General features: G+C 41.5%; 2 protein-coding genes across 3 annotated transcripts; both read right to left on the bottom strand.

Annotated features, from left to right (window-relative positions):
* Positions 1-5,660: 5,660 nt before the first annotated feature.
* LOC135240418 (B- and T-lymphocyte attenuator-like) lies at positions 5,661-7,508 on the bottom strand. The gene is made up of 4 exons (XM_064309842.1): positions 7,004-7,508; positions 6,884-6,919; positions 6,327-6,437; positions 5,661-6,022 (listed from the first exon to the last, which is right to left on the bottom strand). Exons 1-4 carry the CDS (start codon positions 7,386-7,388, stop codon positions 5,862-5,864), a joined length of 693 nt encoding a protein of 230 aa, XP_064165912.1. The 5' UTR covers positions 7,389-7,508; the 3' UTR covers positions 5,661-5,861.
* Positions 7,509-7,533: 25 nt separating this feature from the next.
* LOC135240417 (uncharacterized) lies at positions 7,534-14,497 on the bottom strand. Of its 2 annotated transcripts, XM_064309840.1 has the most exons (6): positions 14,001-14,497; positions 10,443-10,778; positions 9,851-10,179; positions 9,103-9,438; positions 8,420-8,749; positions 7,534-8,010 (listed from the first exon to the last, which is right to left on the bottom strand). In XM_064309840.1, exons 3-6 carry the CDS (start codon positions 10,176-10,178, stop codon positions 7,667-7,669), a joined length of 1,338 nt encoding a protein of 445 aa, XP_064165910.1. In that variant the 5' UTR covers position 10,179; positions 10,443-10,778; positions 14,001-14,497; the 3' UTR covers positions 7,534-7,666. The 2 variants fall into 2 exon arrangements, with proteins under 2 accessions (XP_064165910.1, XP_064165911.1); XM_064309841.1 differs by lacking the exon at positions 7,534-8,010 and having other exon boundaries at positions 8,352-8,749.
* Between the last annotated feature and the right edge of the window lie 3,406 nt (positions 14,498-17,903).

Below are 17,903 nucleotides of genomic sequence, written 5' to 3' on the forward strand. Positions count from 1 at the left end.
AAGAAAAAATGTCCCTGCTACTGAAAATAGCATAGTGGCCTGGCTTACGTCCTGCAGCAGGCTGCTTGTAGATCTAAATTTTGAATGAATCATTCAACGGCTTTTCTGCTTGTAAGACAGGATTTAAACCACCGACTATCAACTATCGATTACAAAAGAAAAGACAACCAGAATCAGTGTCCTAAAACGTGTATCACTTGAATGGCCAACTAAAGCAATGGGAAGTGGGGTGTTAAATTGGATTACATATGAAAAAATGTAACATACAGTTTAAAAAAATCTTGATAATACAACATGTGGCTAAACCTTTTGATTACTATGAAATAAGTCCCGGTTAACGCTAATACATGGTATTTTATTTTTTTTACTTTCATTCATACTGAGCCTAGATTACTTGGTTCCTCTCAAAATGAAATCTTCATTCTACAGTTAGACGTGCTCCAGAGTTCCAAATGTCGTATTAACTGACACAGGTTTGTAAAACGTTATGTGTTCGTATGAACGCGGGTCTATCGCACCACGCTGGGAATTAAACCAACAGTTCCGGCAAAGCACGAGCAGGAGCGAGGAGCTGAGCTACCTGGAGTCCGTTGCTTTACGAGTCGTGCGAATTCGAATCCCACTATCCTTTTTCCTTAATATAAACTTGAAGGGACGGCAAAAAGTGGCAGAATATAGTTATTACGACAATAACATATTTTGAACTAAGATTGTCTTGCTGTGTTTGGTCGTAAAAGCGTTTTGTCCGTACACAGAATTCCTCCACACTGATTGTCAAAGCCCATTAAGCACCTGATACCGGGACGGTTGGGTAGGCTATTGCGAGTTCTTTTCAGCACTGTCCCCTTACTGATTAATTCTAAGGTAATTTTCCATGTCTATGACTAGAAATCCAAGCTTTATCAAACATAAGCTGTTCCGCAAGTCACCATATAGCCTACTTATAATTGGCCGGTTACAAAGGCAATATCCTAAACGTACCATTTTGGAGATGTTGGGCTTTCTTAGGAGTGACATCTTTAGAAGCTTAAATTTCGTTGCAGTATATTAATGTAGATATACCTTTTACCGTGTTGCCCAATTTGAAGCAGTAAGAAACGTCCATGGATATGACATAGGCTTTTCGCTGAAAAGCGCATGTCAATTTTAATAGTCATTATGAATACTTATCACAAATATCTGGGCGTTTATTAATTTTAGGAGAGTAATTTTTGAAACCGTCATAATGTCATGTATAAAATGATACGACAATTTGGGAGATTACATTCAAGAACTAAATTGTACAACGTTTTACCTTTTGTATATTAGCGTTTTTTTTTTTTTTTTTTTTTAAGAATAGCTGAATAAGGTTTGTTGTCAACAAAATGTGACTCTATGAATACCTCATTAAAATAGGTTTGCATTGAACCTTTAACATTTCTGTGACACTATTTTCTTTGCATTTTATTCGCCACGGAAAGAAAAATCACCAAAAACGTAATATTCTCCAGTAAGCTACAGATGGAAGTGGGCAGATGCATTGGCGCGGCGCTGCGGGGAAGCACGGCGTTTCCTCCCGCGAAGTATGCCGCTGGTGAACAAGTTTATATATATTCAAGGCGATCGGCTTCATTTCTGCTCGTTGCTCAAATATTTTACTGTCGCCACAGATATTACAGGTGACACCTTACCTTTCTGTCGCGCGGGTGGCAGTTTTGGAACGACTGATGCGTTTCCACAGGTGGTGGTGTTGATAACTTCCACGGTCATATTTGCCGTGCTGTTCAAGGATGAGTTGCTCTGCGCTCGCACACAATCCACAAAACCAGAAGACGCTTCATTCAGTTTCTGTACGTCCATCGCGCTTGGGTTGTCTAAATGAATAATACTGCACACAAAGTCAAACTACACGAATGACATTCACTTACAGCGAGAACGCTAAACTTTAAAAGTTACTTTTCTTAAAGTGTGATGCCAGTGTACTTGTGCTTCTTCGTTGCGAAGTCATGTCGTTCCTTTAAACAAAGATACAGCACTGCCAATAGCATGTATATGTTATCCGATTGGATGTCTTCGGTTAAAGTGATTCAAAGATGAGTAGGCTTCCTCATTACGATAGCGACTGGGAGAATCCGCTATTGACTGTTATCAGAGGGGACAGCGTGGACAGTCCGAAGCTGTTTTGAGCTTGTGTGACGGGAAGGATGATCGGAGTTCTAGTTTACTTGGAGCCACCTGCTTCAGGAGTAGGAGCGCGAATGCGAAACAGACCAACAGTGACGGTGTGGATAAGAGAGGTGTACGTCAGGGGAGAGGGGGTGGTGGGTCTACTTACAGTCGTAGAGTCGGGGGGAGAAAGAGGTGGTTGCATCTCACTAAGTACGACCAAACGTCGCGGGTTAGTGTAGAAGGATACGCTGCCGCCTGGTGGTGAGTGGGAGATTGCTCACAAAGCATCTTGTGGAGGAATGAATTTGTGTAGTTGTGTAGGCTTTTGCTAACCGTTATTGGTTCATAGAAAAGTTGCATTTTCAATCACAGCACTGAATTTTATTTTGTCTTTGACCATATGTTTTCTGTACGTCCATTTTATTTTTCGAACTGTAAAATACGGTGGGTGATACAACACAGTTCATCTGCTCCCACGCGTGTGTGAAGGAAGTAGCGCGCTTTGATGCCCGAACACTTTCGTCGCCCTTCCACAGTGCAGCACAGCGGAACGGGCGTCCACTGTGGAATTATCACCGGAAGCCTCTGCCATCTGCGCAATCCTCATGTACACAAACTGAAATAGACCTTAAAATAGACTATCATTATGGCCCTCCGAGATTGCGCTGCGGGTGATTTTTACAGAATCGATAGGTCCTTCACAGTGATTGTGACAGGAAATCTGCTGAATGGTCAAAGTACCTTAACTCTCCCAGCTATGTGTCTACGCCTAGCCACATGTAACCTTACAAAGGAGCTCTGTAGAGAGGTTATTTCTGCTCTTAAATCCTTCAGCTGAAACCATTTCAATCAGCCACAATAGGCGTCTCTTTAAATTTCAAGGTCTGTTTGATTGATGGTCTAGTTGACCTTAAGGGACAGAGTTAAGTGCTGAGCAATTACTTTGCTGGCTCTTAATTACTGGCCTCGATTGATGTCCATGTGTAGTGTACGGGGCGGGGGTGCGTGGGTTAGGATTACTGTAAGGGCCCGGGACAGACAGGGGCCCTCAAAAATTGTGCTGTAATTGTGCAGTGGCCTTGCTTGGTGGGGCCCAATGTGAGATCCGTTCATACGGCCCAAAGTCCCTGGAGGTGCTCCCCGACAGTGAAAGTAACATCATGAAACAAACCTGAATGCTCACGGGCCCTAAACTTCTGCTAATTAATTTTCTGTTCATAATTTTGGATGTTCATGTCTGCATGTGTGCCTTGTATGTATCATGTGGAGAGTTCCATGTGAAATACTTTGGATTGAACATGGTTCTGACGTGTTTGAAGAAGTGTCGTATTACATCTCAAATGCGTGGTTACCTTTGTTCTTGCTTCTGGGGGCCAGGTGAGTTCAGCTGAAAGTAGTTATTTCGTATGAAACTGCTGTTATCTCTGCCTGCTGTGGAGTTCAAGCTGAGCAGGTAGAAGCACTAGAAATCCCTTTTGTGTAGCCAAAGTGCTGCGATCAGTTCCATAAAACACAATACCAGCAGCATTTGAAATATGGGCAGATCGGATCACAGCGCAGTCTAAATTTTTGTCACTTGAAAAGGGTTTTTAAGCTGCGAACGTGGCCCTGAATTGCAGTGCATCTCAGTGTATGAAACGGGGAACAGGAAGTGGAGCTCTTTGCCCCCATGGGCTGAATGCTGGGAGTTGAATGCTTTCCTTTGTGTTCAAAAAGCTGCCTGGGCACTCATTTCAATCTATCACCGTGCAACACCCAGGTAAACTTGCCATGGTGCTCTCTATACAGAGGTAGCTTCTGCTCCAGTATCCTGCCCATTCTTGGCATTCTTCCTGCCTGCAATTCTTGACACAGAATCATAATCAATCTTGTCACTTTGCATCTAAAAATAATGGAATTGGGCTCAGTACTGTGGGATTGCAGGCTTGAATCCTATGAGCTGCATATGTGTGTGTGTGTGTTTGTGCATGTGTGTGTGTGTGTGTGTGTGCATGCATGTGTGTGTGCGTGTGTGAGTGCGTGCATGTCTGTGTGTGCATGCGTGCATGTGCACTCTAAACAAAGTTTAAAAAATGATGGCAAAATACACCAGCATCCACAGAAGTTAATAACGATTGCACAAAATAAAAACGATTACATTTACATTTCAGGCATTTTGCTGAGGCAACTTACACAGCTAATACTTTTTTATACAGCCCAGTTATACAGCTGGAAGTTCACTGAAGGTTCAGGTTCAGCACTTTGCTCAAGGGCATAACAGCAGCACCCAGGCTGGGAATCAAAGCACTAGCCTATATCCTGAGTTACAAGCCCAGGTCCCTGTGCATTATGTTACACTGCCACCAGTCATTTTAAAACAGCCTAAGAGGAACCATCCACGTATTTCAATTAGTCCGTAATATAAAACAAACAGCGTGTCAGCAATTCAATTAAGTTCATGTTAAAAACTCGAGAAGCGTTTCTGTGAGGCAAAGACGACGACAATGGTGTAGTCAGTAGGAATGCCTCATTACAAATTTATAGGGTGAAATGAGCCGTGAATAAGAGGGATCAGACAGCTCCTGCGTTACTGCCGTCACAACCAAAACACGAGCCAAAACTAAATAACAATTACCATATGCAATAAATATCCCCACCGGGCTGAAAGCCTCCAAGTTAAATGGTGCATTGCTACATTGCCCTCCAGATAAAGGTGCATTAAGGAAACCACAAACAGAAGAAACGTAATGGAGGATAAAATGGTTGTGGTGGAGGGGCGGGGTTGGTGGTGTTTGATTTGGCTGTCTCACCTTACCCCCGGAGTCCTGAAGCGTCCAGGTGTCTATAAATTGATTGTTCACAAGCAACGTGCAGCCTAGCCTCAGATAGAATCTGTTTGTGCTCTGCGTTCGCTGACCTTTAGGCCTTCCGTGACACTGACTTTCTGTAAAAAGCTAAATCCTTTTCATTGGTTTGCAGTTCAGTCAATAACAGCAAGTGTTAGATGTGGTTATTATGGGATTTCTGAGCCCTCTCTTTAGTCGCTTTTCCACTGCATGGTACCGGCTCAACTCGACTCTACGCAACTTTTTTGGTTTTCCATCGAGCAAAAGTTGTGGATAGTACCTGATACCTGGTACTTTTTTTGGTATCACCTTCCAAGCAAGCTGAGGCGATGCTAAAAGGTGACGTGAAACACTGCAGACCACTGATTGGTCAGAGCAACGCGTTTCATGCGGCGTCGCTATGCCGACCAGCTACACTGACGGGGGTACTATCTGCAGTGGAAAACAAAGTACCTGGTACCAAAAGCGAGTAGAGTAGAGTTGAGCCGGTATCATGTGGTGGAAATGCGGCTTTTACCATCAGCATATGGAAATTCACTGTGAAAAGAAAGAACAGGTTCATGACATCTGGAGTTATGAGTCCCCGTCAGTGTAATGATAAAATACTACGACTTATCCAAAGTGGAAAGGAGTATGAGATCATAGGTAAGATTGAAAATATATTCTACGATACCAAGAGACCAGTAGTAGATGTGATTAATTTTATTGTAGATCTACATAGATATAAGAAATGTTTGACAATTAATGACAAAAAATAGAATGATGCAAAGATATATTCAGTGAAATTATCCAAATCGAAAAAAGTAAAAATTTCAGCAAGTTAATCTCACGCAAAATTGAGTAAGTATTATTTTGTGTGGGAGTGATCTGTCTGCTGAGTGACAGCCTTCAGATGCAGTTATCGTAGTCTGAAGGTTCGCTGTCTGCTGAGGGGTCGTCATCCGGCATCTCCATCCCAGACTGCTGACACCGTGGAGGGGGCGGCACCTCCAGAAGTTCCTGGGAGGCGGGGCTGTGAGTGGGGGGTCTGTCTCTGGGGAAAAGTTTTCCTGGTGGGGTAAGGGGAGGAGTCAAAGGGTGAAAAAAAAAAAAAAACATTGCTTTTACCTCGTAATACACCTAAAAATCATCCTGGTGTTATTACAATATTTTAATTAGCCAGAATATAGGGATATTGGGAACTTTACTGTCCATGCACAGATTAAAAGTCCCTTCGGTTTCAGTGCAGACCAGTAATACACAGAGACAGTACGATTTTGTTTATTTTACTGTAAGATGTGTTATTTTGGAACGTGGCGTTTCATTTCATGACTATTATGGTTGTGATTTCACAACTGTGACGTCGTGTTTTACCTTTGAGCTTGAGAGCCCAGCACAGTGTCAGCAGTATTACAGCCACGGTCACTGCTATGAAGAAGAAGATCCGTCCAATGTTCACTACCAGGTCCAGAACTCCTGACTCGGCTATTAAAGGAAATAAGTCATTGTGAGTAATTGTCTCAGGTCGTCTCATTCTTTATGCTTTCCCTTGTAATACAAATCTTACAGAAACTAAATTAAAATATATATATTTTTTTTAAGAATGGACCATTGTAAGTAGGCATATAAAATCTACTTGAATAAATTCACACCTAATATATTAGCCTACTTGTTATTGTGGTGGCATTGATTTGAAAATCTTAGGTGAGATCTGGACTTAAACTTTTGTTTCCTAAATGTATTTTATTAGAAATATCAGATATTTTTAAATAATTATGAAATATGTCTTGGGTAATGTTGCTGTATATGAATGATCAGATGTATAACACTAAATGTTTTTGTCAACAGATGCAATTAGATACAGTATGTATTCAAGGGAATTAATAATGTATCATAAAATAGGCCCAGTAAACCATTGCCATGGATCATACCTTTAATGCACTGCTTGGTCACAACTTGTCCTTTTCCTGGAGAGAAATAAACATAGAAAGTGAAATAATCTCATGTGTTTATTCACATCATGCAGCCGATAGTGCAGGAGGTGGACTTACTTGTCACGTAGAGCTGAAGAGAGGGGCTGAAAATGGTGTCTCCACAGGCCTTTCTCTGATGCACCCCACAGCGATATTCTCCAGAATCACACAGGGAGACACTGAGGAAGGTGAGTAAAGTGACGCTTGTGTTCGGGTCCAACTGGTGCCACGAGACGGTGTGTTTCTCTCCCGTTTCCAGCTGGATGCACGACTCCCCCTGCTGTTTGCACCACGTAACTGCACGAGACTCGTAAGCGTATCTGACCGTGCAATTCAGCGTCAGAGACGACGAGACTTGGGCGTCCCACGATCTTTTCTCAGGCACCGAGACTTCTGTTCGGCATTCTGGAACTTCGGAACAGCAGACCGACAGTTTGTTATGTATCGTTACATTTTGCGTCATTTAATGAAGCGCTACTAAAATGGATGTGTGTTGGCCACAGAGAAAACGGGTTAGAGCAGGCACAGAATTAGGCTATGATGTTGGTGGGATGGTGAGATAAATTATAGAAAAGACAGCAAACGATTATTACAGTTAAACAGCATTACAAACAACTTCACTGATTTTAAAAAAGAAAAGTAGCGTCATGTGAGGCAAAGCTTATTTTAAGTATTCGGTGGTAAATGTAGGCTAATGCATGTATGATGTTTCAAATGCATGTTATTAGTAATAGGAGCTGGCTACTCACCCAAGACTGAAACATTAATTGAATGGCTTACAGTGGACACATTTCCCCACATTTTGCACCGATAGAGACCCGAGTCCTTTATGGATATATGTGTGAAATTCAGAAACAAGAAAGCCGCATTACGGTCTTCTTGACTTTGTTCCCATTGGATTTTAATATGGGGTGATTCATTCATGGGTACACATCTCGATGACATTTCAAGTTTACACCATTCAACTGTCAGTGTGCTTCCACAGTGTCGAACTGTACAGTTGATTCGCAGAGTTTCCTGAGTATAAGTCTTCCGCACTGTGTTTCGCTTAACTCTGAGGCCAGGAAAACATTCCTTTTCTTGCCCTGGAATAATATAACAGAAGACATGATTCCAGAATACGGTATGTAATTCCTACATAATCAATTTGAAAATATCCAGATAACATGTTTATGAACTTGTCAGAGGTTTTCAAAGTTAATAATAAAGAAAATATATTACATGAAACATAAAGCTAGTGTAATTTTGTTTATACTCGTATCGGAGTGTATAGGCCTATATCATGAAGTTAAAAAAAAAAATATATATATATATATATATATATATATATTACATTACATTACATTACATTCATTTGGCAGACGCTTTTATCCGAAGCGACGTACAAAAAAGTGCATTTCATGGTCGTAGACAACTGCTAAACACGGGTTCAGTAAGGTACAATACTTATTTTGTAAGTATTCGTGCAGCCGACAGTGCAGGAAGTGGACTTACTTGTCACGTAGAGCTGAAGAGAGGGGCTGAAAATGGTGTCTCCACAGGCCTTTCTCTGATGCACCTTGCAGCGATATTCTCCAGAATCACACAGGGAGACACTGAGGAAGGTGAGTGAACTGACGCCTGTGTTCGGGGCCAACTGGTGCCACGAGACGTTGCGTTTCTCTCCCGTTTCCAGCTGCATGCAGGACTCCCCCTGCTGCCTGCACCATGTTACTGCAGGACGGGGCTGGTAGCCGTATCGAACCGTGCAGCTCAGCGTCAGAGACGACGAGACTTGGGCGACCCACGATCTTTTCTCGGGCACCGAGATTTCTGTTGGGCATTCTGGAATTTTGGAACAGGAGACCTACAATTTGTTATGTATCGCTACCGTTTCCGCAATTTAATGAAGCGCTTTGAAAATGAAGTTTGATAGTGTGTTGGCTACAGACAGAACTGAGGCTATAGCTGGAATTAAGCTATGATGTTGGTGGGATGGTAAGATAAATGATAGAAACTAAGACAGCAAAACGATAACTATAGTTAAACAGCATTACAAACAACAACAGCAGCAGTGATAAGAAAAAATTTAGAAGTAGCGTCATGTGAGGCAAAGCTTATTTCAAGTATTCGGTGCTGTGTAATGCATGTATGATTTTTCAAATGCATGTTATTAGTAATAGGAGCTGGCTACTCACCCAAGACTGAAACATTAATTGAATGGCTTATTCTGGACACATTTCCCCTTGTTGTGCACCGATAGAGACCCGAGTCCTTCATGGATATATTTGTGAAATGCAGAAACAAGAAGGCCGCATCAGGGTCTTCTTGACTTTGTTCCCATTGGATTTTAATATGGGCTGATTCATTCATGGGTGCACATCTCGATGACATTTCAATTTTACACCATTCAACTGTCAGTGTGCTTCCACAGTGTTGAACTGTACAGTTGATTCGCAGAGTTTGCTTTGTATAAGTCATCCACACTGTGTTTCGCTTAACTCTGAGGTCAGGGGAACATTCCTTTTCTTTCTCTGGAATAATATAATAGAAAACATAATTCCAGAATACGGTATGTAATTCCTACATAATCAATTTGAAAATATCCAGAAAACATGTTTATGAACTTGTCATAGGTTTTCAAAGTTAATAATAAAGAAAATATATTACATGAAACATAAAGCTAGTGTAACTTTGTTTATACTCGTATCGGAGTGTATAGGCCTATATCATGAAGTTAAAAAAAAAAAAAAATATATATATATATATATATATATATATATATATTACATTACATTACATTCATTTGGCAGACGCTTTTATCCAAAGCGACGTACAAAAAAGTGCATTTCATGGTCGTAGACAACTGCTAAACACGGGTTCAGTAAGGTACAATACTTATTTTGTAAGTATTCGTGCAGCCGACAGTGCAGGAAGTGGACTTACTTGTCACGTAGAGCTGAAGAGAGGGGCTGAAAATGGTGTCTCCACAGGCCTTTCTCTGATGCACCTTGCAGCGATATTCTCCAGAATCACACAGGGAGACACTGAGGAAGGTGAGTGAACTGACGCCTGTGTTCGGGGCCAACTGGTGCCACGAGACGTTGCGTTTCTCTCCCGTTTCCAGCTGCATGCAGGACTCCCCCTGCTGCCTGCACCATGTTACTGCAGGACGGGCTGGTAGCCGTATCGAACCGTGCAGCTCAGCGTCAGAGACGACGAGACTTGGGCGACCCACGATCTTTTCTCGGGCACCGAGATTTCTGTTGGGCATTCTGGAATTTTGGAACAGGAGACCTACAATTTGTTATGTATCGCTACCGTTTCCGCAATTTAATGAAGCGCTTTTTTTTTTTTTTTTTTTTTTTTTTTTTTTTTTATAGTTAAACAGCATTACAAACAACAACAGCAGCAGTGATAAGAAAAAATTTAGAAGTAGCGTCATGTGAGGCAAAGCTTATTTCAAGTATTCGGTGCTGTGTAATGCATGTATGATGTTTCAAATGCATGTTATTAGTAATAGGAGCTGGCTACTCACCCAAGACTGAAACATTAATTGAATGGCTTATTCTGGACACATTTCCCCTTGTTGTGCACCGATAGAGACCCGAGTCCTTCATGGATATATTTGTGAAATGCAGAAACAAGAAGGCCGCATCAGGGTCTTCTTGACTTTGTTCCCATTGGATTTTAATATGGGCTGATTCATTCATGGGTGCACATCTCGATGACATTTCAATTTTACACCATTCAACTGTCGGTGTGCTTCCACAGTGTTTAACTGTACAGTTGATTCGCAGAGTTTGCTTTGTATAAGTCATCCACACTGTGTTTCGCTTAACTCTGAGGTCAGGGGAACATTCCTTTTCTTTCTCTGGAATAATATAATAGAAAACATAATTCCAGAATACGGTATGTAATTCCTACATAATCAATTTGAAAATATCCAGATAACATGTTTATGAACTTGTCATAGTTTTTCAAATTTAATAATAAAGAAAATATATTACATGAAACATAAAGCTAGTGTAACTTTGTTTATACTCGTATCGGAGTGTATAGGCCTATATCATGAAGTTAAAAAAATAAAATAAAATATATATATATATATATTACATTACATTACATTACATTCATTTGGCAGATGCTTTTATCCAAAGCGACGTACAAAAAAGGCAATTTCATGGTCGTAGACAACTGCTAAACACGGGTTCAGTAAGGTACAATACTTATTTTGTACAGCTATTTCTAGCCGAAAACAGTGAACACTATTCTGGCCTAACATCTGCAAAGCCAACTAGGCAGAAGAATGAGCTACATATATATATATATATATATATATATATATATATATATATATTTCAGTGAAAGAAACAGAAAATAGAAATTTTTGAGTTAATATGTATCTTAATTTCATTATACCAGCAGGTTTTTCCATATAATTTTGCATGCTATGCAAAAGATACAATCACTAGGAATTCAAGTCTGTTAAACTTCAGACTTATGAAGGGGACAAATCGGGACGCTTGACCTGGCGTCTCCAAAAGTGAAATACCCGGGTAACCTAACGAACCGCACATTAATACCGACCGGCCGAGCTATTGCATTGATTTATACATTTGACATTATACATTAATTTGAAATACATTTCATATTTAAATGAATAGAATGAAAAGGCAGTAGCCAGCACGGTTGGTTGCAACAACCACATGAACACAAAAAATAATAAGCTGAGATTGTGTTGTATAGCATGATATTCTATACCATGTTCACCCAGACAATCCCAACCCCAAGCTCTTGACTTCAGGAATGCTAATTTTTAAGTCAGAATAAGTAATAATTGGATTATATGTGCAATTGCAAAATCTAGTGTTTGTTGAGTTGTATCTAATATTTCCAAAAATAATGGCTCACTCTACTTTTATGTTCAAGGCATGGAATTAAGTCATATTTATTGGTTTTAAAATTTCATACAGTGTTCTTTGCAGCCATGTAAATATTTTTTAATTTAAAATTTTCAGAAATAGTTACAGTTAACTGGATAAAGAAAAAAAACATTCATGTAAAATATACAGGTTATAATTGGTAAAATAAAAATAAAACACCAATACTCATTACTGGCAGAATGTATAGTACAAATTAATAGCTAAAAATATAACAATAATAGTTCTGATGTCATACTGTGAAATACCATGAAAATAAAACAATTAATTAAATTGTTAGTGATATTCAGTCTTGAGCAAGATTCAATCAATGTTTTTTAAATAAAATGTTGGCTGAATTAATTATTGTGTGGCAAGGAACATTCATATTTTGCAATTCTTTTACAGATGGAAACTCAAAGAAAAACTTAAAGAAATAGCCATGCAAAGCAAATCGAGTTTTTCAGTTGCGTCTGGTACTTAGTTCATTTGTTGCGGCCAAAAGTTTGATTACCATCAGACATTGTATGTAATAATTATTCCTTACTGAAATAATAAGCCTATCAAAAACCTCCAGTTGGGATTAAGACCAGGTCTAGCAATCTTATATATCAAATATAGCTGCGAGCAGCAATGGCGGGGCCAAGCACGAATCGGGCGCAAGGCCGACAAGCAACCAGAAGATCCCCTGAAGACGACACCAGTACATCGCAGGGAGAATGGCACAACCATTCTGCAAAGTTTTGTGAAAACCGACCAGTCGGTTATAGGGGCCGCAATAGACTTCCATGGCAGAAAGCATTTGAAGCATTTGTCAAAACAGTTTAATGTGTGGAAGATCACAGCTCTAGGACAAAAGATGTCTAATTTGCGGGAAATCTAATGGGCGGGGCTTATGGGTTCTAATTAGAAACTTGTTACCCTTGACGAGTTGCACATATGTGCAAAATTTCATGACTGTGGCTCAAATGGGGACGGAGATATGCTTGTTCAAAATTACCTAAGAAAAACACTTTTTTGCTCATGACAGCGCCACCTCTTGGCAAATCGGCGTCATTTTTACTCACTATCCATATAGAGTTCCCCAATATATGTGTGCCGAGTTTCGAAAACATCGGCCTAGCGGTTATGCCTAAACAGAAAATGAGCTCTCTAGCACCACCACTTTGCTTGATCGGGCCGGAAATGGAGGGTTAGCCTCCTCTCATGGCTGCTGATGTGCCTACCAAGTTTCGTGGTGATCGGAGAAACCGTTCAGAATTTACAGACCTTCATGTTACAAGCCACGCCCTCCTCAATTTTCATTGGCTCATTGTGGCCATTTACATTGCTTTATCAAAATTCTGTGAATAACTTTTGGTCAGGACCATCTGTAGATCATATGGTCTGATTTTGGTGGTGATCTGATCAACGCCCTAGTTCGCAAAAGTAGGTTTTATAAATTATTCAAAATGGCGAAAAATCTATTATGACGCATTTTAACGGCAATGGGTGCATTGGAATCAGCATGACCCAAGGATTCAGCGGAAACAATCCGCACAACTCTAGGACAAACGGTTCAAAAGTTATAAGCAAAAATGTACCTTGAAGTTTGGCCTGTTGGTGGCGCTACAGAGTTCGATGGATTGACCCCAAATTCGATGCCTGGATACATTGGCCTATCCTTGATCAATGTGCCAAATTTCATAAAAAACCACCAATGGGTTCTATGGGCTGCCATAGACTCCCATTGCGGAAAGTATAATACTAACGATTACAATAGGTGCCCTGCACCTTCGGTGCTTGGCCCCTAACTAGCATTATATATGAAGCAGATAGATTTGCACTGTAATTAAAACATAAAGAAATAATATTTAATAGTGAAATGCGAGGCACTAGATCTCAATTTTATATTCAGTTATTAAACATGTTTTAATTGCATAATGCTAATTTGTATTTGATGTAACTACTGCCTCTTGAAGAGCTCTCTCTTGTTAAAGAGATTTTTATCTTAATGACACAACCTGTATATATAAAGGATAAATAAAAATACTGTATGTGTAACCACAACTGTACACACCACAACTGACCTATTCCTAAAAATCAGATCAACTCAAATCAGGTTATGAAATACCTAAAGAAACCTAAAAGAAACATATTTGACAGACTTTAGGAAAAATACATAATTTGTTTACCTTTTTGTTGATTATCTGCCAGCAGACCTGAAATATTAATGCTAATTATAGCATTTATTATGAGCATGTTCAAAATTAGGGGAACGGCTGGTTCTTTCATGGTGTGTAAGATGAAAACCTCTCTCTCTCTATCTCCAGATTAAGGCAGTTGCTGAAATGACGTGTTGGTCAGTGTTTCTGAGTCTTTCTTCATTAAAAACAGGAAGTTAAGCCTAATCAGTCACATGACACTTTTTTTTTTTTTTTTTTTTGCCTTCAACATGCCCCAGTTGCCTGTAACCAAGTTTGCCACATACAGCCAGGAAGCTTTTAACTATTGCCAACAGGAAAGACAATGAAAAGGTGTGAACTACTGTGGGCAAGATGTGCAGAAGAGAATCTCATGAACAGGAATGGCAGGCTAAGGCCTGGGGCTCTGAGTGTGCGTTTGTGTGTGCGTGCGTGCACGTGTGTGCGTGCGTGCGTGTGTGTGCACACGTGGTCTGTGTGTGTGTGTGTGTGTGTGTGTGCACATGTGTGTGTGTGTGTACTGTGCAGTGCAGGCAGTTCTCATATATGCTCATAATAGCCCTCTTCTGATGCAGTGCTTCTGCGGGATGTCTCGTCATTCCTGCCGAGTGCATTTGGAACGCCCTGGAAAGGAAATGGGAAGCATGAGGAGTGACACAGTGGAACCAGTAAGAGCAGCTACACACCAGAGCCAGCTACAGTACTGACACAGTGGAACCAGTAAGAGCAGCTACAGTATTGACACAGTGGAACCAGTAAGAGCAGCTACACACCAGAGCCAGCTACAGTACTGACACAGTGGAACCAGTAAGAGCAGCTACACACCAGAGCCAGCTACAGTACTGACACAGTGGAACCAGTAAGAGCAGCTACACCCCTCATCCACATACAGTACTGACACAGTGGAACCAGTAAGAGCAGCGACACTCCTCAGCTAGCTACAGTACTGACACAGTGGAACCAGTAAGAGCAGCTACACACCAGAGTCAGCTACAGTACTGACACAGTGGAACCAGTAAGAGCAGCTACACACCAGAGCCAGCTACAGTACTGATACAGTGGAACTAGTAAGAGCAGCTACACACATGAGCCAGCTACAGTACTGACACAGTGGAACCAGTAAGAACAACTACACACCAGAGTCAGCTACAGTACTGACACAGTGGAACCAGTAAGAGCAGCTACACATATGAGCCACCTACAGTACTTCACAGTGGAATCAGTATAAGCAGCTACACACCACAGCCAGCTACAGTACTGACACAGTGGAACCAGTAAGAGCAGCTACACACCACAGCCAGCTACAGTACTGACACAGTGGAACCAGTAAGAGCAGCTACACACCACAGCCAGCTACAGTACTGACACAGTGGAACCAGTAAGAGCAGCTACACACCAGAGCCAGCTACAGTACTGACACAGTGGAACCAGTAAGAGCAGCTACACCCCTCATCCACCTACAGTACTGACACAGTGGAACCAGTAAGAGCAGCTACACCCCTCATCCACCTACAGTACTGACACAGTGGAACCAGTAAGAGCAGCTACACCCCTCATCCACCTACAGTACTGACACAGTGGAACCAGTAAGAGCAGCTTCACACCTGAGCCACCTACAGTACTGACACAGTGGAACCAGTAAAAACAGCTACACACCAGAGTCAGCTACAGTACTGACACAGTGGAACCAGTAAGAGCAGCTACACACCAGAGCCAGCTACAGTACTGACACAGTGGAACCAGTAAGAGCAGCTACACATTTGAGCCACCTACAGTACTGACACAGTGGAACCAGTAAGAGCAGCTACACACCAGAGCCAGCTACAGTACTGACACAGTGGAACCAGTAAGAGCAGCTACACACCAGAGCCAGCTACAGTACTGACACAGTGGAACCAGTAAGAGCAGCTACACACCAGAGCCAGCTACAGTACTGACACAGTGGAACCAGTAAGAGCAGCTACACATTTGAGCCACCTACAGTACTGACACAGTGGAACCAGTAAGAGCAGCTACACACCAGAGCCAGCTACAGTACTGACACAGTGGAACCAGTAAGAGCAGCTACACATATGAGCCACCTACAGTACTTCACAGTGGAACCAGTATGAGCAGCTACACACCAGAGCCAGCTACAGTACTGACACAGTGGAACCAAAAAGAGCAGCTACACACCAGAGCCACCTACAGTACTTCACAGTGGAACCAGTATGAGCAGCTACACACCAGAGCCAGCTACAGTACTGACACAGTGGAACCAAAAAGAGCAGCTACACACCAGAGCCAGCTACAGTACTGACACAGTGGAACCAGTAAGAGCAGCTACACACCAGAGCTAGCTACAGTACTGACACAGTGGAACCAGTAAGAGCAGCTACACACCACAGCTAGCTACAGTACTGACACAGTGGAACCAGTAAGAGCAGCTACACACCAGAGTCAGCTACAGTACTGACACAGTGGAACCAGTAAGAGCAGCTACACACCAGAGCGAGCTACAGTACTGACCCAGTGGAACCAGTAAGAGAAGCTACACACATGAGCCAGCTACAGTACTGACACAGTGGGACCAGTAAGAGCAGCTACACACCTGAACCAGCTACAGTACTGACCCAGTGGAACCAGTAAGAGCAGCTACACACCTGAACCAGCTACAGTACTGACCCAGTGGAACCAGTAAGAGCAGCTACACACCAGAGCTAGCTACAGTAATGACACAGTGGAACCAGTATGGATCTAAGCGCAGCTAACCCACCTCAGCCAGCTACAGTGCTGAAGATCACAACGGGGTTACAAAGGCTTCTACAGTTATCTGTGTGGTAGTTTAACTTATTTTAAAATGTGCTGCAAAAAGCCAAGTTTAATCAGAATAGAACTGCCACATTTACCCTTTCAGATCTCGTTTCTTCCGAGCATCTGTTTCCTGTAGAAAAAAGAAAGAAAGTTGAATATCGCATCTTACACATCCAGGTCTCAACATTTATTTGCGGCGGTCGACTTCGTGTAGGGGTGGGGTGTTAAAATTTTACTGCGCGGACAGAGTTCACATTTTGGGTTCGGGCACTTTATTCATATTTTGTGTTGGGGCAATTTTATTTATTTATTTAGTTTTACTTTTCGCGTCAAGGTGTACAGGCGACAAAGAGAATGAATTCTTTCTCCGCCTTCCTGGAGCAGCAGCATGACCCAGACTCGTACAACAAGCATTTCTTTGTGCACAGATTTACGACAAATTCCCAGATAAGGAAGGGGGAGGGGCTAAAATAAGAGAATGAACACAGTTAAAAGGTAGCCCAAACTAAAACATTTTTTGCAGTAATGGTTAACTGTATACCGTAAATGTTACTATAACAGTAATATTATGGCAACTTATATGTGGTGCGGTTTCTCCCTCTAGCTTTCTTTTTTTAAAAAAAAACATTTTTCTGTACTCATCTCTGTCAAATGTGAAAAAGCTAACGTTTTCATTAGCTGTCTAAGCTAATGTTAGCCGGCTGATGCTTGTTAACATTAATTCATTAATGTTAATAACTGCAGTTTTGGTTAGGGCAGGGGATACGTTCTTTTTAAGAAACGATAGCTACATAACAATGGCCAAATTTACCCGATTTTGAAAAACTTTAAATATTTCATTAACTGGCACAGATACGGTGTCCTTCTAATTATCTTCGTGTTCAGGCACTGCCCTCCCTGCTTGGCTCTACTGTACATATGCCGTCTACGAGAGGGAGGGGGAGGGCCAGCTCGCGCAGCTAAACAAAAGTCGGCTGTATGTTACTTTGACATAAGAAAATAAATAATAATTTTAAAAAACGAATACAAAGGTATAGCTGTTGCCTTTGGGAAAAAAGTAATGATCACCGAAAATCTTTGGGCAGGGGAAAACCCCCTGGG

Source organism: Anguilla rostrata, chromosome 15 (assembly GCF_018555375.3).
Source record: "Anguilla rostrata isolate EN2019 chromosome 15, ASM1855537v3, whole genome shotgun sequence".
Taxonomy (NCBI): domain Eukaryota; kingdom Metazoa; phylum Chordata; class Actinopteri; order Anguilliformes; family Anguillidae; genus Anguilla; species Anguilla rostrata.

Coding starts and splice junctions, on each gene's coding strand:
- LOC135240418 (XM_064309842.1), bottom strand. CDS start 7,388: ATGACGCAAAATGTAACGATACATAACAAACTGTCGGTCTGCTGTTCC. Junction 6,920..7,003: donor TCTTCAGCTCTACGTGACAA/GTAAGTCCACCT, acceptor ATTTCTCTCCAG/GAAAAGGACAAGTTGTGACC. Junction 6,438..6,883: donor GACCAAGCAGTGCATTAAAG/GTATGATCCATG, acceptor TTCCTTTAATAG/CCGAGTCAGGAGTTCTGGAC.
- LOC135240417 (XM_064309840.1), bottom strand. CDS start 10,178: ATGCCCAACAGAAATCTCGGTGCCCGAGAAAAGATCGTGGGTCGCCCA. Junction 9,439..9,850: donor TCTTCAGCTCTACGTGACAA/GTAAGTCCACTT, acceptor ATATTATTCCAG/AGAAAGAAAAGGAATGTTCC. Junction 8,011..8,419: donor TCTTCAGCTCTACGTGACAA/GTAAGTCCACTT, acceptor ATATTATTCCAG/GGCAAGAAAAGGAATGTTTT.